The 24,641-nt window shown below is 56.4% G+C and overlaps 4 protein-coding genes across 17 annotated transcripts in view; 2 read left to right on the plus strand and 2 right to left on the minus strand.

Moving 5' to 3' along the window:
- The window catches only part of Ambra1 (autophagy and beclin 1 regulator 1), a 208,886-nt gene extending 203,913 nt beyond the window's left edge, over positions 1-4,973 (plus strand). For all 8 annotated transcript variants that reach the window (XM_028878938.2, XM_028878941.2, XM_028878942.2 and 5 more), the window contains one exon: positions 3,457-4,973. In XM_028878938.2, the coding sequence (XP_028734771.1) occupies positions 3,457-3,953 (497 nt within the window). In that variant the 3' untranslated portion in view covers positions 3,954-4,973. The remainder of the gene's footprint in view (positions 1-3,456) is intronic.
- A 5,010-nt stretch (positions 4,974-9,983) lies between these two features.
- Positions 9,984-17,724, plus strand: Chrm4 (cholinergic receptor muscarinic 4). The gene is made up of 2 exons (XM_028878948.1): positions 9,984-10,132; positions 15,112-17,724. Exon 2 carries the CDS (start codon positions 15,144-15,146, stop codon positions 16,578-16,580), a length of 1,437 nt encoding a protein of 478 aa, XP_028734781.1. The 5' UTR covers positions 9,984-10,132; positions 15,112-15,143; the 3' UTR covers positions 16,581-17,724.
- A 14-nt stretch (positions 17,725-17,738) lies between these two features.
- On the minus strand, positions 17,739-20,152 carry Mdk (midkine). Of its 2 annotated transcripts, none has more exons than XM_028878949.2 (5): positions 20,063-20,152; positions 19,267-19,343; positions 18,965-19,132; positions 18,706-18,861; positions 17,739-18,048 (listed from the first exon to the last, which is right to left on the minus strand). In XM_028878949.2, exons 2-5 carry the CDS (start codon positions 19,340-19,342, stop codon positions 18,023-18,025), a joined length of 426 nt encoding a protein of 141 aa, XP_028734782.1. In that variant the 5' UTR covers position 19,343; positions 20,063-20,152; the 3' UTR covers positions 17,739-18,022. The 2 variants fall into 2 exon arrangements, with proteins under 2 accessions (XP_028734782.1, XP_028734783.1); XM_028878950.2 differs by lacking the exon at positions 20,063-20,152 and adding an exon at positions 19,549-19,656.
- Positions 20,153-20,680: 528 nt separating this feature from the next.
- Dgkz (diacylglycerol kinase zeta) overlaps positions 20,681-24,641 on the minus strand; it is a 42,489-nt gene continuing 38,528 nt past the window's right edge. For all 6 annotated transcript variants that reach the window (XM_028878954.2, XM_028878957.2, XM_028878956.2 and 3 more), the window contains exons 24-31: positions 24,592-24,632; positions 23,914-24,053; positions 23,177-23,208; positions 22,872-22,915; positions 22,234-22,354; positions 21,890-21,923; positions 21,590-21,689; positions 20,681-21,374 (exon numbers count right to left, since the gene is read on the minus strand). In XM_028878954.2, coding sequence (XP_028734787.1) covers positions 21,258-21,374; positions 21,590-21,689; positions 21,890-21,923; positions 22,234-22,354; positions 22,872-22,915; positions 23,177-23,208; positions 23,914-24,053; positions 24,592-24,632 — 629 coding nt within the window. In that variant the 3' untranslated portion in view covers positions 20,681-21,257. The remainder of the gene's footprint in view (positions 21,375-21,589; positions 21,690-21,889; positions 21,924-22,233; positions 22,355-22,871; positions 22,916-23,176; positions 23,209-23,913; positions 24,054-24,591; positions 24,633-24,641) is intronic.

Below are 24,641 nucleotides of genomic sequence, written 5' to 3' on the forward strand. Positions count from 1 at the left end.
TTGAGTGTGACTCTGCCACACAAGCTGCTCTGATCTCCTCTGTCCAAGAGGCAGCTCAGAAAAGGAGAGGAGCTCATGGATGCTCCCAGCACCGGTACAGTGAGTGTGTCGCATGCAGTCAGCGTTTAAGAAGTATACAGAACAAATGGATGGAGCCAAGGGAGGCCCTGCCTCCCTACTTCACGGAGAACTCTGCGGCCTTGCCCTCAGCCTTGGGCCTCTTTCTGATAGGATGAAGACAGAAGTTAGAACAGCAGCCACAGTTCAGGCCTCAGGCCTAGGAAAAACAGGTGCCATTATAGAAGAGCTGGACACACGGACGGACGGACACACACACATACACACACACACACACACACACATACACACGAAATGACGGGGGTACACAGGAGGTCCTAGGTTGGTCTTCCCTCTTGCCCTGCCCTACCGTTTGAAGGTGTGGCCTTTGGGACTCAGCCCTCAGGTTTTCTGTCTTCTGTGTGCAAAGCTGAAGCCTAACTATGTAGGGCAGAGGAGGTGAGGGCAGCAGTCAATGGGGGTTAAGTGCAGAAACATTTCTCCTCTCTTCTGGAGAATAAAGCCCCCCCAAATTAAATGCAGCTGAAGGGCATTGTGGGAAATGGCTGATCCCACCTGTCTTCTGCATTCCGAATGTACCTTAGAACTTGCCAAGGAAACAGTCTGCCAACAGCACTGAAGCAGTTCCGATTTTTCAGACTCTAAAGAAACATTTTAGCTGCAGGGGAGGAGGCAGCAGAGTGATCCACTGTGGTCACTATTGTCCTGGATCCATATCCTTTGGGCTTCAGTAGTTCTTTCCTGTTGGGAATATGCAGCTGCCTCCAGTCGCTCTCATCCTCAGCTCACCATTCTAGGAGAGAAGCACAGCTCGGAGGTCTTGGCTAAGTCTGCTCACACTCAGCCCCAGGAGCCAGTTGGATGCACATCTCCCGTCCATTATTTTTCAGCATGGCACTCTGAACCCAAAGGTTTTAAAGAGAATCACATAATGAAGCCACCGTGTCTCATCCCTCAAAGGGCTAGTCAATGAGGGAAACAGACATAGAAAGATTTCTCCTGAAGCAGAGTAAGAACCAGTTTTCAAAGGGGCCTTGAGTCTGCAGCCCCTGTATGCAGCATAGGAGCCCATTTTTAGTCATCCATACGAGTAAATAAGCATTGCATTCTAGACCATGTGTTACACTGACCAGAGATGAATAAGACCTCCAGGAAGGCCCAGCAGTGAGAGATGTTGCAGCCACTAGTGACTGAGCCAGAGAGGTATGTGGCACTACTGGAGCTCCAGGTGCTACAGCCTCTACTCATGAGCGAAAGGTGTGGCATTTATAGTGGCCTCTGGACTTGAGTTGCCTTGAGACCGAAGGGATAGGTGAGAGCCTGTATAACGTGTCTCACGGTGCACAGGCAGGGAGCAGAGCTGGGTCAGCTTTAGTGAAGCCTGTTGTGTGCAGTGGATGGGTCAAGGGATCTGGCCAAGAAAAACGATCAGGGCCTAGTCAGAAGGCCCTCCACTGTCAAAGGGACTTTGAAAGCTCTGGAGCTGCTGAGCTTTGAACAAGATGTGGACTTAACCAGAGTTCAGTTAACTAAGAGTTAGGACAGTAACAGCAACAACATGGAGATAGGCTGGGAAGAGAGAAGAGAATAAATTAAGAAATAGCCAAATCAGAGGTGTGGGGTGGAGAGGTGCAGAGCTATAGATAGGCAGCTGAAAAAGACAGTCTCAGACTTGAGTGCAGGCCACAGGGCACTCTGGGGCTGAGCTGTATTGGCTCCAAGATGGCTTTTCCTTCCCTGGAAACAACCACTGGGATGTTCTGGGAGTTGAGCAGATACAGTTGACATGATGGATTCAATGCCCACAGGACCCAGGTAAGCCCCCTGCAGATTCCCAAGGAGCAGGAGACATCCCAAGAGAGTTCTTGGGAACGAGTGGAGATTGCCTAGAACATAGGAAAGTCCCCAAGGGCAGGCAGCTCATAGGATAGAGGCTCCAGTGGTACTGAGTGGTACTGGGTGGTACTGAGTGGTCCTGAGGTCCTAGGTTGGTCTTCCCTCTTGCCCTGCCCTACCGTTTGAAGGTGTGGCCTTTGGGACTCAGCCCTCAGGTTTTCTGTCTTCTGTGTGCAAAGCTGAAGCCTAACTATGTAGGGCAGAGGAGGTGAGGGCAGCAGTCAATGGGGGTTAAGTGCAGGGTTTCCCAGGGACCTCAGGAAAAGTCAGCTGTCTAAAAGCCGAATCCTGGGTAGAATTCTCACTAGTCAGTACTGAGAAAAATGGATGAAGATCTGAGCAAGAATATGAACAAGTACCTGCAGGTCCCATTGCAAGAGCTCGAGACACAGCTAAGTCATAAAAGTGACTGGCCTGGAAGTCTGACTCAGACAAGCAGGCAGAGAAAAGACCGAGGGAACAAAGAAAGCCTTGGGAAAAAAACAGCTATTGACAGCTAACCTTGAAATAAATAACTCACCCATGAGTATACCAAACTAAAGAACCCCAAACTGGTCAGGAGCTAGCCAAAGGAGACAGATCGGCACTCACCAGAACTGGGCCTGGCATCTGGGGTCCTTGACAGGAGCTGCTCGGCTTGGTGAAGAGTCGGGAAGACTTGGGATAGAACTGCTGCTGCCCTGTGATATGATGGGCTCTTATTTCCTCCTCAATACTATGCAAATGCTGAGTCTTGGCCAAGTCCAGCCAGCCACTAATGAATGGCACAACTGTGATTTGAGCCCAGATCTGGACTGTTCTTGCAGGGAATGCCCATGTCTCATGGGGGAACAGACCCATGCTCCCTCTGCTTAGAGCTGCAGGGTGGAGTCATGGGTCCGGCTGGCAGCTGGTTCTCGTCTGTGCTGTCAGGCATGTATCCCAGAGAGAGAGTGACTAGGGGAGGTAGCAGTGACTGGGTAAAGGGAGATGACGGGAGATAGGACTCCCAGAGAGCAGTTCAACAGGCTTTTAGGAAATAACACAAACAACAAAGCTGAAGAAGATAGCCTTGAAACAGCGTGGCAGGCTCTCTGCCTTTGAGCCACACCCTGCAGGGTACATGTTTCTTCCTTCCCAAAGACTAAGCGACATATCCCATTCCAGGACCAGGTCTGAAAGTCATTCCAGATGAGGAGAGACTAGACAAGCAAGCTTTCAGTCCTCTCTGCCTCTTTTCAAAGCACCCTGCACTCTGAATGGAGCTGCAAGGCTTAATTAAACTGCCTTGGCCACTTCCTCCCCAGTAAAGCAGGGGAGGGACAGTAGTACTTGGGACCCTTGTCCTGCTGTCAGGACTCCAATTTTCAGTGGTGATGTTGGCCTCTTACTCCTGCTTTTCACCTAGAATCCCCCAGCATCTCCTAGCTCCTGCTGCCTGGCTCAGCAGCTTCAGACCAGCAACTGACTAACACCTTCTTTCCTCTGCTTTGTACCTTCCAGGCGAGGGCTCCGAATATGGCGGCAGTGGGGAAGACGCCCTCAGCCGGATCCAGAGGTTAATGGCCGAGGGTGGCATGACAGCTGTGGTACAGCGAGAACAGAGCACCACCATGGCCTCCATGGGTGGCTTCGGCAACAACATCATCGTCAGTCACCGCATTCACCGCAGCTCCCAGACAGGCACAGAGTCAGGCGCTGCTCGTACCTCCTCACCCCAGCCCTCCACCTCTCGGGGACTGCTCTCAGAACCTGGACAACTGGCAGAGCGAGGCCTAAGCCCCCGGACAGCTTCCTGGGACCAGCCTAGTACCTCTGGGAGGGAACCACCTCAGTCAGCTCTACTGTCTTCCTCCCCTGTCCCCATTCCAGTCCCCCTTGCCAGCAATGAGGGACCAACCATGCACTGCAATGTGACCAATAACAGTCACCTTCCTGAGGATGATGGCAGCAGCAGGGGGGAAGCTGCAGGCCCTAGTGGGGAGCCACGGAACCGGTAGAGTCCAAAACAGGCACCGGAGCCTCCCTCAAGCCGCTGAGCAGAAGCTGGACCTCACAGCTGGCTGGGAACTGTACACACAGAAGGGCTGATGTCTGTATCTGGGAACAGGAGGAACGAGGGGGTGGGGCATGGAGCCAGTGGGTTAGGGGCAGTCCAAGGGGCAAGACTGGCCTGGGGGACTAGAGCCCTCCAGGATCTGGAGCCCAGAAGAGCCACACTGCTGGACCTGATGTGAATGAAGAAGCTAGTGGGTGTCTCTGCCACATATTCCCCTTTCTCCTAGGGTCACTGGCCTAGGGGACTCAGCCCTGGGCAGGTGCCCCAAAAGAGTGAAGTCTTCCAGATCTAGACCGCACCATCCTGGACAAAACAGTGGGACCGTTCTTCCCTGCCCACTACCTGGGGGCAGAGCCACCAGAAGCAGAGGAGCAGCCTACCCCCTACCCCCAGTGGCCCCCAACTCATAAACCTAGAGTTCCAGCCTCTCTTTATCCCCTCAGCCCACAAAGACATAAAAGTTGGGCCCAGTTTCCATTAGGGGACTTCCTGTATTCACAAGTGGGGACACCTGTGAAGTGAAGGGAGCAGCCTGCTGGCCTGACACAGGATGGCGTCAATGCACGGTGGTGGACAGGTCCTGGAGGGGAGGTGTAGTACCCCACCCCCAGCTTGTCCACCAAGCCCCTGCCCACCCCAAGGCCCTCCCTCCATGCAGCACCTAGGTGTCAGTATTACCTAAGCCTAGGCCAAAGCCAGCCCAAGGCTGAAAGGAGAGATTCCAGGTCAGAATGGGAGGTCTTGGTTTGTGATTTGAGGGGTTGCATGTGGAATCCTGAACTGTACGTGTAGTTCTTAGTGGAAATCGAGGCTCTGATCGTTTTGTTTTAGTATGAAAATGTGATTTCCTTTCTGTTTGTCCCTCATCATAGAAGCATCGTGGTGGGAGGAGAGGGGATAGTCTACTGCTAAGGAGGGAGACACCAAAGATCTACATCATTAAAATGATGACATGCCCCTCGCCAGGCTCCTGCTTGTTTCCGTGGGGAGGGAGGGGGGAGGAGGGTTTGGGACTGGGGTATGGAAGGCATCAGACTGGGCAGCCTGGCTTCTCTAGGCATCTCAGTGGACCTAGTAGTGGAATCCTCCCCAACCCGTTAGCCCAAGTCAACTGCTTGAGGGTTGCTTCCTAGGACTTGGTGCAGACTGGGCCAGCCTCTTAGTGGCAGCTGGCTAGTAAGAATGATAGAGGAAGTCATCCTGATTGCTACCTATCCAAGGACTATGGGCCTGAGTAATGATTACATCACCAAAACTGCACTCTCCAGTCCTGGAGACCACTACAGCAGGTTCTGAGCAGCTGGGAGGAGACCGTGGGCTTGTCTGCAAGTGTCCTTGAAGGTGCCATGGTTGGCTGGAAGACCTGCCCTGTCCGTGGTCTTTGCTTCTTCCCATGTTAAGCCAGTTTAGAAAGTGGGAGAGGCCTTCAAGTATACCTCTTTAATAGAAAGGCTGAGTGACTCTGGGACACTTGCCAGCCTAGACTACCACAGGTAGGATACTGGAGATCATCTGGAAGGAGGTGGAGGTGGGGACAGTGACAATTACCAGCCCTGTCACAACAGAGATGAAACCAAAATGGGCAAGCAAGTAATACAAAACTGTGAAGTTACAGAGGAGCACTCTCTCACTCACTCTCTCTCTCTCTCTCTCTCTCTCTCTCTCTCTCTCTCTCTCCCCCCCTCCCCTCCCCCCTCCCCCTTCCCATCTCCTCGCTCTTCTCTCTCTTTCAAGACAGGGTTTCTCTTTTGAAGCCTGTCCTGGATCTCAATCTGTAGACTAGGCTGCCCTAAACTCACAGAGATCCACCTGCCTCTGCCTGGGATTAAAGGTGTGCACCACCACCGCCCTGCAGAGCACACATTTTCTAAAAAGTATGTGTGAGCTGTATCTGCAGTCCGCTGTAGAGTACTCTGTTAGTGAGTTGTATCGGTGGACACTGGCCAACTGTGTGAGTAGGACAAGAGATTCACCTCTTGGGAGTTTTGACTTCCCTTGCAGGAGCGCACTATGGGACTGCTTCAAGTTACTTTCAGCCCTGTAATCTCAAACAGTTCCAACTCAGCACAGATGTGAAACTGGCCTTCCTTTAAGGGAGAGGGATTTGAGCTAAATATTGGAGGGTGGAAGGACACCCCACTGCAAAGCCTATTCTTATTGCTGCCATAAGGACCAGCCTTCAGCAGCTCAGGGATTGAGGGTAAATCACAGACAGAGTCATCAAACTAATCACTCAACTTGACTTTTCTATCTGAGGGAGTAAAAATTCTCTGGGGCCAGCTAGTTGGGCAAAACTTAACTCAGGCTGGCAAAAAAGGGAAACACACACACACATCCTTAGGGCCTATCATCTCTCATCTCTTTATTTCTTTTCTTACTGCTCTCCAGATGTATCCCTTCTGTCTATTCTTAATTTTCCCCTAACAGCTTATATACCCCAGCAAAATCTTTTAAGCAGTATAAAAATTACAATGTGGTTACATTCTATATTTTAAGTGAATACAATTAAAAAACAACATGTATTCCATATCCCATACATGATTAAACATTTTATGCATTACAGATGAAAAACAAATTATCTCCAAGAACCTACTATATACATTCATATCCAAGCAATTTGTTATAGATTAACAGAGTGTAAGCAAGCAAGGTATTTTTCTCAGCCAATTCTTTTACTTGCAGGCTGCATTTTTCAGTTACAAAGAAAGGATCAGTCACTTTATTATTTATCTCAAAAGGTAATCTTATGAAAAATCTTAAAAGAATTACAAATCTAAACTTTTATATATGAAAACCAGTCAGCGCCACTTTAAATCCTCAGGGTGCATACCCACTCATCAACAGTTTTTATGAAACTCTATCAGGAAGCTGAGGGCAGAAATGGGTACAAGGAATTGACCATCACCTTTGATCCCCAGCCCATCCTAGAGAGAAAGGTACCTCAGCCAGCAATAGCCAGGTTGCCATTGTTCCGTGACCGCAATGAGCCTCACTCACCTATTGAAAGTGTGCCTTTCTTTCTTTTTTTTTTTTAAAGATTTATTTATTATGTATACAGTGTTCTGCCTACATGCATACTTGCAAGCCAGAAGAGGGCACCAGATCTCATTATAAATGGTTGTGAGCCACCTTGTGGTTGCTGGGAATTGAACTCAGGAACTCTGGAGGAGCAGTCAGTGCTCTTAACCACTGAGCCATCTCTCCAGCCCGAAAGTGTGCCTTTCTAAACTTTAAATTGTTCCCAAAGATTTTCTACCACAAAACCATTAAAAAAAAACATCTTAACCTGACCTATCTACGTGTCTAAATTCTAAAGATGGTGGTTGAATCATTAATCTCCATCAGCAATGCTTAAAAAAGTCAACCACTATTATTTTAGGTACAGGTGACACTGCCCAGTGAGGGGCTAGGAACCCCCTGAGAATTTTTATACAACCCATAGATTATGAGGGATGTGGTGACCATAGAGGCCACAGTCAGAGCTATGCTCATTAACAGCATGAGGTCCTCAGGACACATAATCCTCAGGGCTTTGCCTCTCCAAGGCTCACTCAGGCATGGCTTTGCCAACTGCCCTGCTGTGTTCCATGAGTTCCAATGATTCCTGTTGGTCCCCTCCAATGGCCCTCAACATATTCTTTCCTACCTACTACTACTACAGACAGGAAGAAGTATGCCTTGCTTTGACAGTAGAGACTGGATTTGAGTGTAAGCAATGTGCTAAGTGTGCACAATCTACCCCTTCAAAACCCCTCAGGTGATTGAGTTACCTTAGACCGCTTGACTAACAGAGCCAAGGTATACATATCAGCCACTGTCATCAACACAGAAGTCAAGGCATAGGAGAACCGAATGGGATCTGGGCATGCCCTCTAGATGGAGTAAAGGAGATGAAGAGGGCTTGTGACAGAGCAGTCCAAATTACCAGCCAGGCGGTGATGGCACACTCCTTAAATCCCAGCCCTCGGGTGCCAGAGGCAGGCAGCTCTGAATCTGAGGCCAGCCTGAGCTACAGAGTGAGTTCCAGGATAGCCAGGGCTGTTACACAGAAAAGCCCTGTCTCAAATACCCCACCACCACCAAGTCCAAATACCAAATATGAGCATGGCTTATCCACCTCTACTGACCGGCCAAGGATGGACGGCTCACACCTGCTTGTCTGCATATCAGTTCCTTTCCTTAGAAAGTCTAAGAAACCACCCAGAGAGAGCCTCCTCAGTGGTAAGCCTTTACAGGGCCCCTTACACATCACAAATGTGTAAGGCAGCCCCTTAAGAGATAAGGAAAGTGTTCAGAGGCGGTTAGGCCAAAGAAAGAGCAGAGAGACTAAAGTGGGTCCCCTCCTTCCAGTTCAGCTTTCCAGGGTTTATCTGTTAGTGCTGAGATGTGGGTGGGTGAGGTAAAGGCCCAGGCTTCACAGGCTGGATTAGCAAGTGACTGCCTGACAGTGGTTGGAGGCATTTCTGGTTTCTGGAACCTCCTGTCCTTTAAGCCAGACTTGTTTCTTCATGGGCCCCAGGGAGGGGGATATGGCGAAGTGGAAGAAGTCGATGTCATATAAATCAATTGAGCCTCTCATCTGTGATGTGGGGCAAGAACAATAACACTTTTTTCATCTTTTTAATGAGGATCATGGGAGGCCAAAGCACCCATAGGAATAAAGATGGCTTTTCAGACCAGCCCACCCAGACAACTCTAGCCCTCAACTCTGACCAGAGCTAACCTCCACCTCCCCTTCAGCATGGAGAAGCCTGAACCTAGCTCCCTCTCACCGACTCTAACTCAGCTCCCCACCCCTTCCTTCTCTGTTGAAAAAAAGAATCCTAACTCCTCTTTCTCCAAAGCTATTCCAGCCACCGCCACTCCCCCCAGGAGTCCCTACCGATCCTTGTGGGAGGGTAAAGGAGAGAGAGAGAGAGAGCAGCACTCAGGTTGTTTTTCCAAGAAAAGGAGTCAGCTGACTTAAGGTTAATCAGCTGTTGACACTCAAGAAGCTTTGTGGGTGACGGGCCGGGGCACGGAGAGGTGCGTCCAACCCTGGCTGGCCTAAGAACAAGCGCTAGTGCGGGATCTGAGCGACTCTGCTTTCCGGCCGAGGCCACAGCAGAGCTGTCCGAGGTGCTGAATCTGCCTACTTTGAGCCTTAGCCTAACACTGCTGCAGGAGTCGGGGAGACTCGGATCGCCCTGGGGGTCTCTTCTGTCCCAGGTGACCTTGGGCACCTGGCTACCCCTCGTAGGCAACGATGAATTCATTCCTCGTGTTGCGGCTGGATAGGAGGCTCGTGCCATCTTCGGTCTCACAGCTGATGCGTGTTCCTTTCCGGGCCTGGAGAGGGACAAGGTCTTCTGCCCGCGTAGACGCTCGCCGGTCCTCTTTCTCATTCTCTTCCCCAGGCCTCGACGGCTCCAATCTTTTGCTTGTCCGGCGGCCAACACGCAGGACAGGGCCCTCTGCCCCTACAGAACCATGTTGGCCGAATCAGCCCCGCCACACACTACCTCCTGTTGGGGCCAGACCCTCAAGACCGCGGTTAAACCGCAAGCGGAACAACGAAGGGTTGAAGCCATGGAGAGGCGCGAAAACACTTCGGGGTCCAGAGTGTGCGGTTAGGGCGGAGGCGGGGCGCGTAGCCAGACTTGGCCGCCTTGTTCCTCCCCAGCCCGCGAGGGGGCGCCTTGTCCCCATGACAACGCGGACACCCCCCACCCCGGAGGGCAGCGCCCGAGGCTAATCCGCCTTGGAGACTGTGGGCGGTGCCCTCGGTGCTGGAGTCCCGAGTCGCTAGCCAATTCCCGGGAGGGGCGCCAGCATCAAGGGTGTCCAACACTCCAGGTGGTGACCCCCGCGCGTCGCCGCTGGGTGACCGGCTCCGAGCGGGCGGTGCGTCCCCACCACGATTGGCTGCTTCCCTGTGACATCACGCGGCTCGGGGAAAAGTGCGAGCGTGAGCGCGAGTCGGAGCCACAGCGCCCGGAGCTGCAGGCGAAGCAGGGGCCGCCCCTTGGCACCCCGTCCCCGCCCCCGGCCCCCGGCCCAGTCGCCCACCCCGCCAACTCGCGAGGCCTCTGGCTTGTCCCGCCGTCTGTCGGCGCCAGCGGAGCAAGACAGAAGCAACGGGTGAGTAACTCCGCGGAGGCGCGGGGGCGGGGGGCTCCTATGCAAGACGAGGATTTGAGGCCCCGGGACCCTCTGGGGGTCTCCAGAGGTGGATCCCAGACCCCTTTAAGGGGCAAGCGCGGTGCGGAAGGGGCGGAGAGCTCAGGGGTGGGGGACCCCTCTGGAAGAAGGGCCTCGGGTCTTTGAAAGGTTTCTCCAGGTGCGCCTCCAGAGATTGGTGATCACCCAGAAGGCTAGGGGCAGGAGAGTTCCAGCCCACAGCCCCAGCCCCAAAGCTGGGCAGCCGTCGGGTCAGGACCCACACTCCCTAACTCCCTCCCGGTTGGCTGCTCCATAGGGCGCCGGAAGATGAATCCCCAAAGCTCCCTTTTCCCGCCCGGCTCTCTGCCCTCCCTTCCCACCTTGGCCCACCCGGATCTACCAGCACGCTCTAGCCCGTGGAGTCCTCTGGCCGCGACCTTGAGCCCCGACGGAAAACACCCCTGTTCTCTCCTGGCACCCTTCCCCCTCTCCAGGACTAACCCCTGCTTTTACCCATCCGGGGAAATACAGTCTCCGTGTCCCCCACCCTCCCAGCTCTCAGAGGAAGTGTTGGGCACAATGACTTGGCCCAAAATCCCGCGCCCCTCTCCCTTCCCCTTAAGTACATAAAGCTTCTCCTCGCCCCGGGGACAGATCTGAGGCCATAGCTTTCCTAAAGTGATGGCTTAATGATCGAAAACCTACCCCCACGAGCCACCCCGCGGGCGCCCAGAGCACCCCTTCCCGTCTGGTCCCCAGCAGGGGAAGGGGCTCGAGGACCCGCGGAAGCACATGCCCACGCCCAGAGACTACAGGAACTGCGTGCCTGGGGTTGATGGGAGGGCGGGGCATCGGAGAGCCTTGGCCCTTTCGACCTGGACCCAGACTTGGAGGAGATGCGAGATGGGCCAAGGGTAAGCCCTGAGGTGGCCCTCTGGGTATACCTGAGCCCGGGGCCTGGGAACTCGGTGCCTCTTTTGACCGATGGGACTAGACAGGGCCGCTCCAGCGGGTGCAGGTTGAAGAGTGAAGGAGAACAACCTCACACTCCACCCAAGCCTCGACTGGGCTCCCCCTTTGGAGGTTCGGCCGCTGCCTTCAAGGCATAGGGTTCTCGGAACTGAGCCCGGTGACCCTCACGGCTCGCCTGGGCGGCTATAGCAGAGGCTTCTTGACAAAAGTCCACCGCTGGGACTGCGCGTTCTCCATTCTTGAGAATGCAGACAGGACCAGGTGCCCGGGCCGCTAAGATAATGGTTCCAAAGTAAGGGTTTCCTCGCAACCAAAATGTTGGTCTTTTCTCAGCCCTTTCCCCACCCACAGGCCGGGCACTTCCCGGCGGTTCCCGCCATGGGCATTGGATGTGACTGGTCACTCGCTGATGGTCCGGCACACAGGTTCGCAGGTACACCGACCCAAACCGCGAGCTTGAGCCAGACCATAGCACCTCAGGCACGCACACACATGCACACGCACGTGTCCACATGGCGCTGGCATGCTCACGCGCCCAAAGGCGCACCAGTATCCAGGCGTGGCGGTGCACACACACACTGGCACATGCAGGAAGGAAGCTACTAGTGTCTACTGGCGCTTTCGGGTAGTCACACACAAACAGAACTTGCACCCGCATTCCCACCTACACATTCTTTGATGGGTGCCTTGGGAGGTGCTGGTGGAATCCCGACGCCCCAAAGTTTCTCATCTTCGAGCCCCTGGCCGAACCTAGGGAACCTTTGTGCCAGCTTAAGGCCACAGAGTCTGTCGGCGTCCCCCTCCCTTTGGTCCCTTGTAGGAGAAGCCTGCCTTGAGGCTTTTCTGTATTCGCGATTTTCACTGGGACTTGGGGACGTGGTGAACCGCGGCCGCTGGCTCAGGGTCCGGAGCTGGCACCCGGGGACCGACATTGCCATCTAGCGGTGCACACAGGTCAGGGCGACGGCTGCTTGCCTTCCCAGATCCTAGTTGGGCCGGATTCGGGGAAAACTGTGTCCGCGGGTGTGTTGCCGTGTGAACGTCTGAGAGAGAATCAGAGAAGTCCGGAAAGAAAACTGGGACCGAGTTGAGAAAACTGAGTTGTACCCAGTCTGCATCTGGCAGGGTCCCGGGAAGACCAAGCCACCCACCATTCATCTGGTCCCTTACTTGTCAAGGCTGTTTCTGGTCCCAGGAGGACAAAAGGTCAAACCCAAGTGAGGGAGCTGGATGGAATGTGAGGGTTCCATATCTAAGATGCATCTGGTGGGCATCTCTCTGGTGTGCTTTGGGGGTACCGTGGAGATGAGAAAGTGTCTCTGGGTGCTAATCCTGACCCACCCCTGCTTAAAACCAGATGACTTTCACCAAGTTCATTAACATGAAGCTCTTCCATAAGAGGACATTTATAGCTGTCAGATGAGGCTAGCCACAGCACACCACCTTTTCTGGCTGCTCTGGGCATTAAACGTGACCATCTCTAGGAAAAGCTCCAAGGGGCTCCTGACTCAGGTTAACACTCAATAAACAAGACATGCTGTATTTTCCTATCTCACGCATCTTTTCCCCACCCTCACCCACTTCTTACCCTGCTGGTTGCCGGCTGTGTTCTGACCCGGAGAGACTAAAGTGAGGTTTTCCTTGGTGTGTGCTAGTGGTTCCCTTCCTGGCTCACCCCTGCCCCTGCCAGTGAGTGTCCTGGGAAAGGTGGCCTCTGTGCTTGACGCTACCACCCTCCCAGCTCAGAGGCTGACGCTTGAGGCTCCATTTCGGAGGCTCTCCGAGCTGAACAGCACCGTGGAGACTCTTGAAAGGAGTCTTTTGCCCTTGACTCCTTGGGTGACCTTGGAGGTGGCCTTGCTCCTTCTCCTCCTGTCCTCCTTTGACCCAAGGATTTAGAACAGGAGAACTTAACTTTGAAGCCGGAAGGGCAGGGTCTTGTGTCTGCTGTGGTGGGGCTAGAGGACCGGGGCCGAGCTTGGCATGTGTCTGCAGCCTGCAGGGCCATTTCCAGTTGGAGAGCAAGCTGAGGTGCTAACTGGATCGATCACCTGGCTATTCAGAGGCTGTGGTGGGACAAGATCCTCTCTTTCGTAAACGAGGATGCTAAGAACCGGAGGGCAGATGGCTGTCCTCAGACTGTACAGCTCGATCTTGCTGGCCTTCTACTGAACCCAGGCTGCAGACTTGGTGCCTCTTCCTCCACAGCCGGCTGCTGTACCCTCTTTTCCTCTTTCTTTCTCTCTCTCTCACACACAGACGCATATAACTGCGTATACAACCTGCGTGTGGCTGAGATGGAGCCTGTGTGCGTATGTGGAATGGTTGTGTGTTGGCGGGGTGTGAAGGAGGCTGGGCTGAGCGGCTGCCCTGGCACAGTGCTGGGCGTGGGCCTCCCTCACATGTATGGAAGAGGAAAGGGAGGAAGAGAGCTGAAGGGAGCCTGGTGGGAGGGAAGGCAGACTCAGAGGAGGGGCCTGGTCGGACCTCAGCTGGGTCACCCTCTGTGGGGGATGTGAACTCTCAGGCGCTGGCTGCAGGTTCCTTCTGGGGTGATGCCCTCATCTTTTGGGTCCCCGAGGGAGGTTAGACTGGCCGTGGTTCTTAGGAAATCAGGTAGACCTTCCTCGGCTGCTGGGTCTTCTAGTTTTCTCATCTCTTGTGGTTGGAGCCCTGGGGAGCTGACAGCCCGAAGCTGCCCCGCACTGTCCCCTGGGGCTGGGCTAGGGAGGCAAAGCTGAACTTCTTGAGTCATCTCGCCTTTCCTCTTCCTCTCCCAGGTGTCCCCGCCCCCACCTCACCTCCTCTGGTCTCTTGGGTAACCTTCCTAACCCTTAGAACCATCAAGTCCTGTGCCTTAGCTCTAGGATCATCTACCAGCAACAGGACATCAAGGAAACATGGTTTATTTAATAGCCACAGAGGTTATTTTCCAGCTCCGTGCCTGTTTCCTCAATATCTGCCTCAGGTTTGTTGTGACGATGCAGCAAGATCATCACACTATCACGGAATGTAGAAACTTAGCAGGCAATTGATGCCAGCTCCTAATGTGGACTCCTGCATTATTGCCTCTGTCTGCAGGTGCCGGCTACTGATGCATACTCCTTCGTTATTGCCTCTGTGCAGTGCAGGGATGGGAGAATAAGTCTCTGGAGCTTGGCGATGTTTAGTTAAGAAAGGCCCAAGTGGCTGGGTATGGTGGTACAGTCCTTTAATTCCAGCCCTCTAGAGGCAGAGGCAGGCAGATTGAGTTTGAGGTCGGCCTGGTCTACACAGTAAGACCCTATCTCAAGGGGGGGGGGGGTAGGAAGAAAGAAGAAAAAAGAAACGACCAAGTAGTACTGAATATGTGGCTCAGAAGCTCACGCGTGTGGTACATATCCACCACGTGTGGCCCTGGGGACGATCTTCAGTACCCAAGTTGGGGAAGCCATGACTGAGTGAGCGAGTGAGCGCTTCTCTCTGCTCTCCACCTTCCAGCCTCTGGGGCTACCCTCCCCCCCCCCCCTGCCCCTGCCTCTCCTGGGCTCCATCCACACTGGCCATGTCTTTGGGCCTTTGCCCTTACCCCATGTGCCACAGCTCCTCACATGGCTGCCTCCCTGTCATCCGCCCCGGGGGGAGGCCCGTGATCAGCCGCTCTCCCGCCTTCTGACTCACTCCCTCTACCCTCTCTGGAGTTTTTTTTTCCTAGCAGTTTCTTCTCCCTCACATGTTTCTAGCTCCCCCCAGACTAGGTTGTCCATTCTGAGATGGGAACCATGTGTGTTCCATTTGCCTCTGTAATCTCAGCCCTGCGCTGGTTACAGCTCTCCGCCCCTCCGAGGCGCTCAGGAAAGTGAGTGAAAGCTGAGGAACAGAGTTAGTTCCCTGACATTTTCCGGGACGAAATTCCTCCTGCCACGGTGGCTGGCTCCTGGTCATCTCTGTGTGTCCCCTCACCCTCTTCAACAATTCACCCCTTTCCTGTCTCCTTCCTCCTCCAGCCCCTGCCCACCTGTATCCAGTTGGGTTCAGCATGGCCAACTTCACACCCGTCAATGGCAGCTCAGCCAATCAGTCTGTGCGCCTGGTCACGGCAACCCACAACCACCTGGAGACAGTGGAGATGGTGTTCATTGCCACGGTGACAGGCTCCTTGAGCCTGGTGACTGTTGTGGGGAACATCCTGGTGATGCTGTCCATCAAGGTCAACAGGCAGCTGCAGACAGTCAACAACTACTTCCTGTTCAGCCTGGCGTGCGCCGACCTCATCATAGGTGCGTTCTCCATGAACCTCTACACCGTGTACATCATCAAGGGCTACTGGCCCCTGGGCGCGGTGGTCTGTGACCTGTGGCTGGCTCTGGACTATGTGGTGAGCAACGCCTCTGTCATGAACCTTCTCATCATCAGCTTCGACCGCTACTTCTGCGTCACCAAACCCCTCACCTACCCTGCCCGCCGCACCACCAAGATGGCCGGCCTCATGATTGCGGCTGCCTGGGTCCTGTCCTTTGTGCTCTGGGCCCCTGCCATCTTGTTCTGGCAGTTTGTGGTGGGCAAGAGGACGGTGCCTGATAACCAGTGTTTCATCCAGTTCTTGTCCAACCCGGCGGTGACCTTTGGCACGGCCATTGCGGCCTTCTACCTTCCCGTGGTCATCATGACGGTGCTGTACATTCACATCTCACTGGCCAGCCGCAGTCGAGTCCACAAGCATCGACCTGAGGGCCCCAAGGAGAAGAAGGCCAAGACTCTGGCTTTCCTCAAGAGCCCCCTGATGAAGCCGAGTATCAAGAAGCCTCCGCCAGGGGGCGCCTCTCGGGAGGAACTGCGCAACGGGAAGCTAGAAGAGGCCCCTCCGCCAGCCCTGCCCCCGCCGCCGCGCCCGGTGACCGACAAGGACACGTCCAATGAGTCTAGCTCGGGCAGTGCCACCCAGAACACCAAGGAACGGCCACCCACAGAGCTGTCCACCACAGAGGCCACCACACCAGCCCTGCCCGCCCCTACCCTGCAGCCACGGACCCTCAACCCAGCTTCTAAATGGTCCAAGATTCAGATTGTAACAAAGCAGACGGGCAATGAGTGCGTGACGGCCATCGAGATTGTACCCGCCACGCCGGCTGGCATGCGCCCAGCAGCCAATGTGGCCCGAAAGTTCGCCAGCATCGCTCGCAACCAGGTGCGCAAGAAGCGGCAGATGGCGGCCCGTGAGCGCAAAGTGACTCGGACCATCTTTGCCATCCTGTTGGCCTTCATCCTCACCTGGACACCCTACAATGTCATGGTCCTGGTGAACACCTTTTGCCAGAGCTGTATCCCCGAGAGGGTGTGGTCCATCGGCTACTGGCTCTGCTACGTCAACAGCACCATCAACCCTGCCTGCTATGCGCTCTGCAATGCCACTTTCAAAAAGACCTTCCGGCACCTCCTGCTGTGCCAGTATCGGAACATCGGCACAGCCAGGTAGACAGGCAGGTGCCCTAGGAGGTGCTGGTGTCATGAGTGTGTCCCGGGGAACCACATGGGCTCACCGGCTGTGGAGGAGAGGAGAGAGTAGGCGGCCCCATTCTGAGTTCGCATCTGCTCAAGAGAACAGGTCTCTTAGACAGTGAGGCACCAGAGACTCCTCGCTGGGTCTGGAGAGCAGATCGCTACCGAAGCCCAGGAGGCTTAGCCCAGGGAGGGTCTGAACTGGCACCACCTGGCCCCTGCCTGTCACCCTGCCTCAGGAAGACGGGGAACAATGGCCGGGAGTGGGCAGCTGCCCTGTCAAGGCCAACTATCAGCAGAGGTGGAAGAAGGAACAGGAGAGCAGAGGCCAGGAGCATCTTGAGAGGAGCAAAGGAGCCAGGCTTGGAAGGGTGGGGTACCCCGTTCTGCTGTAATAATCGGTGCTTTCCGCCTCCCTGCACCCCCTCCCCCTGCATGTAGGCTCAGCCTTCCCCTTGCACCCAAGTCCCACGCCAGGGTGAGAGATTTTCCTGCCATAGTTGCTCGGCCAGGCTCTGGGTGGGGGAAAGCCAGGCTGAGGTGTCCTGTCACTTCTGTCCCTTCCCTGGCCAGCAGTCACATATGGACGGGGCAACTGGGAAGCCAAGCTAAGATACAGTCTCCAGGGGACCAGGACAGTCAAACAGTGGTGGGTCTTGCTGTCCAGAGCACCCCCCGCCCCAGGTCACACATCCAATGAAGGGCAGGTTCCCTCTGCCTCTGCATGAGGGAAGGAGGGGCCCCAGGGAAAGAAGGGGTGGCAGGGGGACCCTGGTCCAGACAGGCTTCCTTGGCAGGTGAGGCGAGCAAGCACCCTTGTCTCTCCCCAGTGAGAACTTTCCAAACCGGCAAGAGCCTGGACCAAGACTCTTGGCTAGGTGAGGCAGAGTTCAAGTGAGCGATCTGGGTTCTCTTCCCTGACCCCCAGCCCTGTGGTTCCTGGGAGAGATGGTACCCAGGGGCTCCGGAAGACATTTTCATAAACGTCCTGCTCTTTCCCTGAGCGGTTGGGAGCACTTCCTAGCTACCCTCAACTCCCTTCGGCCCATCTGTCCCCACCCCCAACAAAGCTCCATGGCAAATCCCCTGGGAAGGGGCTTTTATATATTAAAAAAGCTTTTATTGGAGAAAAAAAAAAATGTGAGCTCATTTTATTCGTTTCTTAGTAACAGGTATCAGGGTGGGGAGGACAAAATGGGTGCTGGGAATCAGATCCCTCTGTGGGGAGGCTCAAGCTTCCCAGAATCCCTTGTCCCTCCGCACTTTGGGCACTTGGTGTGGGCATGAGAGGGCAGAGGCAGGGCGTCATGGACAAAAGGCACTGATGGGTTATATTTTGGGCTGGTGGGAAAGGAAGGCTCCTTCCGGGACCCAGGGAAGGCCATAGGCTCTCCAGATAGGCTCTCCAGCATCCTGACGTCAATCCTTTCCTTTCCCTTTCTTGGCTGGAAAACAAGAAAGAAAGACACTCGTGAGTGAGGTGTTAGGTAGGCTGAGACCCCTCCCACAACAGTGAAGCACATCAAGGAGAGGAAATCCTGCCCCCTAGTGGTCTTGGATCAGTTAACCTGGAAGTGGTGGGAAAGGGCAGCCATTGTGATGCCAAGCCTTTTCTTACTCCCTCACTTTTTATCTCCCTCTCACATCTTTTTTTTTAAAGACAGGGTCTTACTCTGCAGCCTTGAACTCACGGCTTTCCTGCTGCTTCAGCCCTGAGCCACCATGCCTGGCTTTCTACTTCCTATTTTCATCCAGGATCAGAGTTTCCTAAGTTTCTCACCTGGGAAGTGGGCAGACTGACCTCCGCCCTGTTGGCCTCAAGTGGCTGTGGCGGGTGAGGCGGCAGCTCGGCCCTTTGAGACATCTTTCCTATGGTTTTAAGGGCACAGCGAACTCCCCCAAGATCCCACCCAAACCTCCTCAGGTGACAAAGACAAGCCTTTTCCGGAAACCCAGATCGAATGATCCAACAGACAGAGGCGTTTCTACTTGGGCAAGAGGGCTGAGCCCTCAAGGACCTGCCCATTCCCAAATCTAAGACTGCCCCGACGTGACGGCATGAAGTCACTAGCCAGATCCGCAACCCCACGGTATTCACTGACCTTTGGTCTTCGACTTGGTCTTGGAGGTGCAGGGCTTGGTCACGCGGATGGTCTCCTGGCACTGGGCGTTGTAGCGAGCCTTCTTCAGGGTCCCTTGGCGGGCTTTGGTGCCCCCGTCGCACGCCCCCCAACTCTCAAACTTGTATTTGCAGTCGGCTGACGGAGAGAGTGGCCCCACGGGGTTAGAGATGGGAGGGTGGTGCGTTCCCCCCCCCCGCGCCCCCCGGCTTTCCTGCCCTCCTCCCGTGCCCCACCTCACCTCCAAATTCCTTCTTCCAGTTGCAGGGCACCTTGCAATGGATGCGCTGGGTCTGGGCTCCACAGGTACCCTCACGGAAACCCATGCCGCAGTCTTTGCTGCTGGGGGTGCAGGGCCCCCAGGTCCACTCGGAACACTCGCTCCCCAGGCTGCCCTTCTTCACCTTGTCTACAGGGTGCAAGGAACCGAGTTAGGGACGTGGCGGGCCCGGAGACTCCTTCGCAGACCAATCCCTGGGTCACGCGGCCTCACCTGCCCATCCCCGGCCTTGCCTTCACTCCCGAGCCCACCCCACCCATCACCTTTCTTTTTGGCCACCGCGGAGGTGAGCGCCAGGAGGGCAAGAAGGGCTAGAAGGAAGAAGCCTCGGTGCTGCATCCTAAAGGAGAAGCTTGGGTTAGAGTTTCTCGCCCATTCCCTCCCCGGCGGGGAAGCGCGGGAAGGACCTCCCACCCCAACCTGGCCCACTTTCCAGGCCCAAAGGGTCGGGCCGACCAGGGGGCGACGGAGGGCGGACTCGCAGCCGCCATCCCGGGACTCAGCCTCCCTCCCCACCCCCGCCTCGGCCCCCTGTGCGCGCTCACTCGCTCACTGCCGGCGGCGCGATGCTGATGCTTCGCTCCCTCCCGCCACGGCCCGTCCCGCTAAGACCGCTGCGGCCCCTTTTGTCTCCAGAACCGGTCTGAGCCGGTCACATGGGCCCCCGCCCCTCCCCCCCCACCCCATGCAAGGACCCGCCCCGCCCCCTCCCCTCAAACCCGCACCTCCTCAGACCCCCCTAGTCCCCGCCTCCACTCCCGCCCTTTGCCGAGCCGGGGCTCCCGCCTGTGCCCCTCACCTCTGATCTCTGGGGCTCTGGCCCTGGGGCTCCGCCTTGCCCGTCCACTCTAGGCTCAAGTCCTCTCCGGAGCCCCAGCTCTCTACCTCCTCCCGCCCACCCCTTCCCCGGTTTGGGCCGGTCCCCTTTCCTCCCGTGCAGCCCAGACAGCTCTCAGGTCACCCCTTGGCTTGCCCTCGGCGGGGCCCCGAGTCCGCCTGGTGTCACAGGCCCGGGGAGGCCTCTGCACCCACGACCCTGCCCTTCAAGGCCTGGCTCACCTCCGACTTGTTGGGGACCAGGTCACTCAGAGGGCAAGGAGGGGCTCTGATGTGTCGGGGAGCCGGGGACCGGGGACCCCAGATGGCTGGGGGCGAGCAAGGCTCGAGACCCTTTTTCTCGCGCAGGTTTGGAGGAGGAGGGAAGGGCTTCGGGGGGAGGGGAAGCCCGCAGGCCCGAGTTTGGTAAATCTTGTAGCTGACACAGGCCGTCTGAGGAGTTCCAGACCCAGCTCCGCCGGAGGTGATAACCGCCCACCCCTGACCCTGGGGCCTCGGGCTCACCTCCACCAGATCCCCAGTACAGGCCAGGGGGAGGGGACTGCTCCAGGGCACAGGGCCAGTGGACCAAAGAACCCAACCTGGGCCCCCCGGCCGCCCCACCTCTTTTATTTTCATTGTTATCATCCCAGCGGGAGCGGGAAGCAGAGGAAATCAGCTCCGCCTCTAGCCCTACGAGCCTAAGCGGCCAGGCAGAGGTCAGGAGCCGGGCATAATCACCCCAGTTAGGGAACCCTGCAACGGTCTGAGATATTGGGGGCCATTCCCACACTCCTAAATTAACCCGGCACACGCTGCTGCTTATCAGAGACCCACTCAAGAAAAAAAGAAAACAAGAAAGGAAAAAAAATTCACTTTACTGAGTCACACCCAGCTGTAAACAAGTCGCCGTGGGAGCCCCACCCCCACCCCAGGCCATACAGTCCGAAATGAAATGACTGGGTACGTGAGGGTCACCAGGGTAGGTGCCAAGCAGGGCAGCGGGCAGGTGAACACAGCGGGCTCTTGAGTTTCTGGGAGGCCCGGGGAGGGTGGGTCAGAGAGAAGGGCTAGGCACCCAGAGGACAGCCCGGAGGACCAGTTGGCTCGCAAACATCCTGCCGGGAGCAGGCCTCCCGGTCGGTCGGTGCGAGCTCCTTCCTGCCCCTCCATCTGCCGTGGTCAGGGGAAGGCTGCCCTGGAGGGACCCAGCCGGCCCAGCCTGTCTCCTGTTCCCCAAGAACCCAAGGACAGGTGAGAGTCCAGCTCCTCCGAGTCCAGCCCTAGATCTGAGCGGCTTCTCAGGGGGTCGCACGGGGCTCCTTCCCTGGGGCAGCAGGGTCCCCCCATGGCCGTCCAACGGGAATGTGGCGGTGAGGTGGGCAAGGAGAGCTCCCGTCCTCTGGTAGTGTCCCTCGCTGATCCATGGTCCCCTTAACTACACAGCCGTCTCCTGGTCCTCACGCTGGATCATCTGGTAATGCTGTCTGTTTTCCAGGTAGGCAGCTAGCTCTGTGTCCTGAGCCTTTTCAGCTCGCTGCCGGGGGGTGTCGCCCTGGAGGAGGGTGAAAGGGCCCCAGACCTCAGGAAAGGGCAGGGGCTCTTCTCCCCAGCCTGTGGGGGGCGGAGAACCTCACAGGTCACAAGGTTTCCCCTACTGGCTCAGGTTTCTCAGGGCCCGGACTGCGCTGGCTCAGAACAGCTTCAAATTTCCTAGCCCTGCCCCCAACTTTTGGAAAGGGTGGGTTTGTGTTCTGCCAGACAACTCACCTGCTGGTCCGTCTTCATGAGGGAGGCCCCGGCTTCTACAATGTAGTGGCAGATGGTGCGCTGACCCAGGGCGGCTGCCTGGTGTAGACAGGTCTCCCCGCTGGGGAGCAGGGGCTGGTTGTGGACACCTCTAGTCCTGGGCCTGCCCAGCTGTCTCCCAATAGCCATCAGAAAGGGCAGGAGTTTGGCAAGAGGGGGAGGGGTACCCCATGCTGGTCAGAGAGGGTTCTTGGCCCTGGGTGACCGAAGGGCTGGGACTGAAGGTGGTTTGTGGGCCTGGGCCGTGCCCCAGATACTCACTTCTCCTCCACCGCATCGATGATCTCCGGCGGCGCTGCACCAGGGAGAGAGCATGAGGATCGGCCGGCCCCCTCCTCCCCCGGCCCCAGGAGCACAGCACCAGGGAGAGAGCACTGAGGATCGGCCAGCCCTCTCCTCCCCCAGCCCCAGGAGCACAGCACCAGGGAGGGAGCACTGAGGATCGGCCAGCCCCCTCCTCCCCCAGCCCCAGGAGCACAGCACCAGGGAGAGAGCACTGAGGACCGGCCGGCCCCCTCCTCCCCCGGCCCCAGGAGCACAGCACCAGGGAGAGCACTGAGGATCGGCCAGCCTTCTCCCCCCCCAGCCCCAGGAGCACAGCTTACCGTGGTCCAGCAGATAGCGGACCACTTCCTTACTGCCCGTGCTGACCGCGTGGTGCAAGAGTGTGCGGCTCTGTTGGTCCCGGTGCATGAGGTCTCCTCCTGCTCGGTGTAGCTCCTGGAGCTGAGGGCAGTGAGCAGGGCAGCGCAGAGCTGGGTCTCCCTCCCTCCACAAGCATGGACCCAGGCACTGGCTCACACAAGTTCCATGCTAGGAACCTTTGAGGGCTTTTGTTGTTTTGAGACAGGTTCTCTCTGTGTAGTCCTGGCTGTCCTGGAACTCACTCTGTAGACCAGACTGGCCTTGAACTCAGAGATCCGCCTGCCTCTGCCTCCTGAGTGCTGGGATTAAAGGTGTGTGCCATCACACCTGGCTTCTGAGGTGTCTCTTGAGACACAAGTCTTTAATTCCTACATGTGAGGGACTCCCCCAACATGCACAGCCAACCAAGCCTTGGAGCCCGTGGTTCCTTTAAGACTGACCCAGTTCCGAGTACCAGGGACAGAAGACTGGCTGAGGAAGCCCCTAGTAGTAAGTCACCTAGACAGGGCAACCCCGTGGAGGACCAGATGATGAGACAAGTGCCTAACCCCTCCCAGGGTGAGGGGCTCCAGGGGCAAAGCTGAGCTCTGACTAGTACCTTGCAGAAGTCATTCCTCTTGGCGGCGTCAATCAGCTCTTCACCTGCACAGAACATCTGTCCATCAGACCCTGAGGTCCGAGGCCTGGGCATGGCTGACGTGTGACTAGTGTGTGTGATGATATACCACTGTCCATGGCAGGTGCGTGCTGGGCAGATGTGCTAAGGGCTGGGCTTGCACAGGAAAGGGATCACAGGACTCAATGGCTGTGCCCGTCAGCTATGGGTGAACCCCGACCCGCACTCAACTCACACCCACGACCAGGGAAAGGAAAGTGGCAGGGCCCTAGGGGGAGGGGCCTCACCTTGAGGTGGTGCGGCATCCCCCTGCAGTGACCTGCAAACAGAACAGGGTGAGTTGTGACCCAGCTCAGCCCAGCTGGCCACCTTCCCTGGCCCCAACCACGGTGGCCTTCATTGCTTCAAGTTTATTGGGTGCCTTCTGCACATCACACACTGGGGGTACAAGCAGGGAGCCAGACAGACGGAGACCTCGCCATCCCAGGGTTCACATCCTAGCTCACGCCAACCAATAAATAAGGATTTGGAAGTGCTATTAAAACACGACAGGGCAGTGTAACCAAGCAGCTGGGGACTGGGGACTGGATACTTCCCAACCTTCAGGTGGCATTCCTGGAAAAGATCCCTCTGAGAGAGAAAAGCCAAGCTGAGACTCGGGGGAGGGTGTCTGAGAAGGGGCAAGTGGGAGGCGGCCGGGGCAGAAGTTCAGAGGATGGCCTGGGACCTCAAGGGACCTGGGCTGAGGTACTGTGGTAAGGGACAGGGAAAGCTGCTGGGCTCGGAGAGGCCAGAGGGTTCTCGGCTGGAGAGTGGCCTGTCTGGACCTGCACTTCCAGGCACCTGAGTAACAGGCCTGGAGGCAGAGGGAGTGCTCAGACCCTGAGGAGCACCCCTGCAAAGGGACAGAGCCGGGTGCTCCCCAGTGCTCAGGCTGTGGCTAAGGGCGGAAATGCCAAGCCTGTAGCCAGCAGACAGGATTTAAAGCCAGGGGAGCGGTGGTTTGCGGGGCTCTGGGACTCACCGGGGTATGGGGGAGCAGGGGGAGGCAGGGAGCGGGGAGGTAGGGGTGGGGAGGTCAGGCCGGGCTGATGCCCCCAGCAGCTCAGGGTCTAGGATATAAATCTCGTCCTGGGCAATCTCTGTCACATAGTTGAGGTGTTCCTGTGGAGGTTAGAACTGAAGGTCAGTGCCAGGCACGTGGCCTTTGACCCCAGGGATGGGGGTGGGGCTTAGGGGGCAGGAAGCAAGGCAGGAGCCCTCAGGAGCCTCTCTCAGAGCAGGAACTGGGGGCAGGCAGCAGGGAGAGAGGGGCAGTCCCGCCCGCCCCGCCCGTTTCCATGACTGCCTCGCCTGGTCCCTGACCGCTCTCTCTCTCTATGTGGCGCTCACCAGCTCAACAACTACTTCCCACCGCTCAGCCAGGGGATCCAGCCCTGGCTGCTTTCTTCCCTGGATAGCACTGTGTTTCCAGGCCCTCCCTTCCACCCACCCAGAAAGTCTTTTCTGGGTATGCCAGCTTTTTCTGTTGGCACTATCCCTGTGCATTCCTGGAGGGTGGGGGCATGTGATCCACAGCCACAGGCATGTGAGTATATGGCCATGAGGCTGTGGTGAGCATGCTTGGCTTGTGCGGCTAACCCTGAAACCTGCCTAGAGAGGTGTGAGTGTGTGAGGTCCAGAGAAGGTCTGCAATGCTTACCTGGGCCCTGTCAATCCTGTAGAAGCGGCTGGCAGTGGTGGCTGGAGAAG

Source organism: Peromyscus leucopus, chromosome 4 (assembly GCF_004664715.2).
Source record: "Peromyscus leucopus breed LL Stock chromosome 4, UCI_PerLeu_2.1, whole genome shotgun sequence".
NCBI classification, from domain to species: Eukaryota; Metazoa; Chordata; class Mammalia; order Rodentia; family Cricetidae; genus Peromyscus; species Peromyscus leucopus.

Coding starts and splice junctions, on each gene's coding strand:
- Chrm4 (XM_028878948.1), top strand. CDS start 15,144: ATGGCCAACTTCACACCCGTCAATGGCAGCTCAGCCAATCAGTCTGTG.
- Mdk (XM_028878949.2), bottom strand. CDS start 19,342: ATGCAGCACCGAGGCTTCTTCCTTCTAGCCCTTCTTGCCCTCCTGGCG. Junction 19,133..19,266: donor CGCGGTGGCCAAAAAGAAAG/GTGATGGGTGGG, acceptor TGCACCCTGTAG/ACAAGGTGAAGAAGGGCAGC. Junction 18,862..18,964: donor CTGGAAGAAGGAATTTGGAG/GTGAGGTGGGGC, acceptor TCTCTCCGTCAG/CCGACTGCAAATACAAGTTT.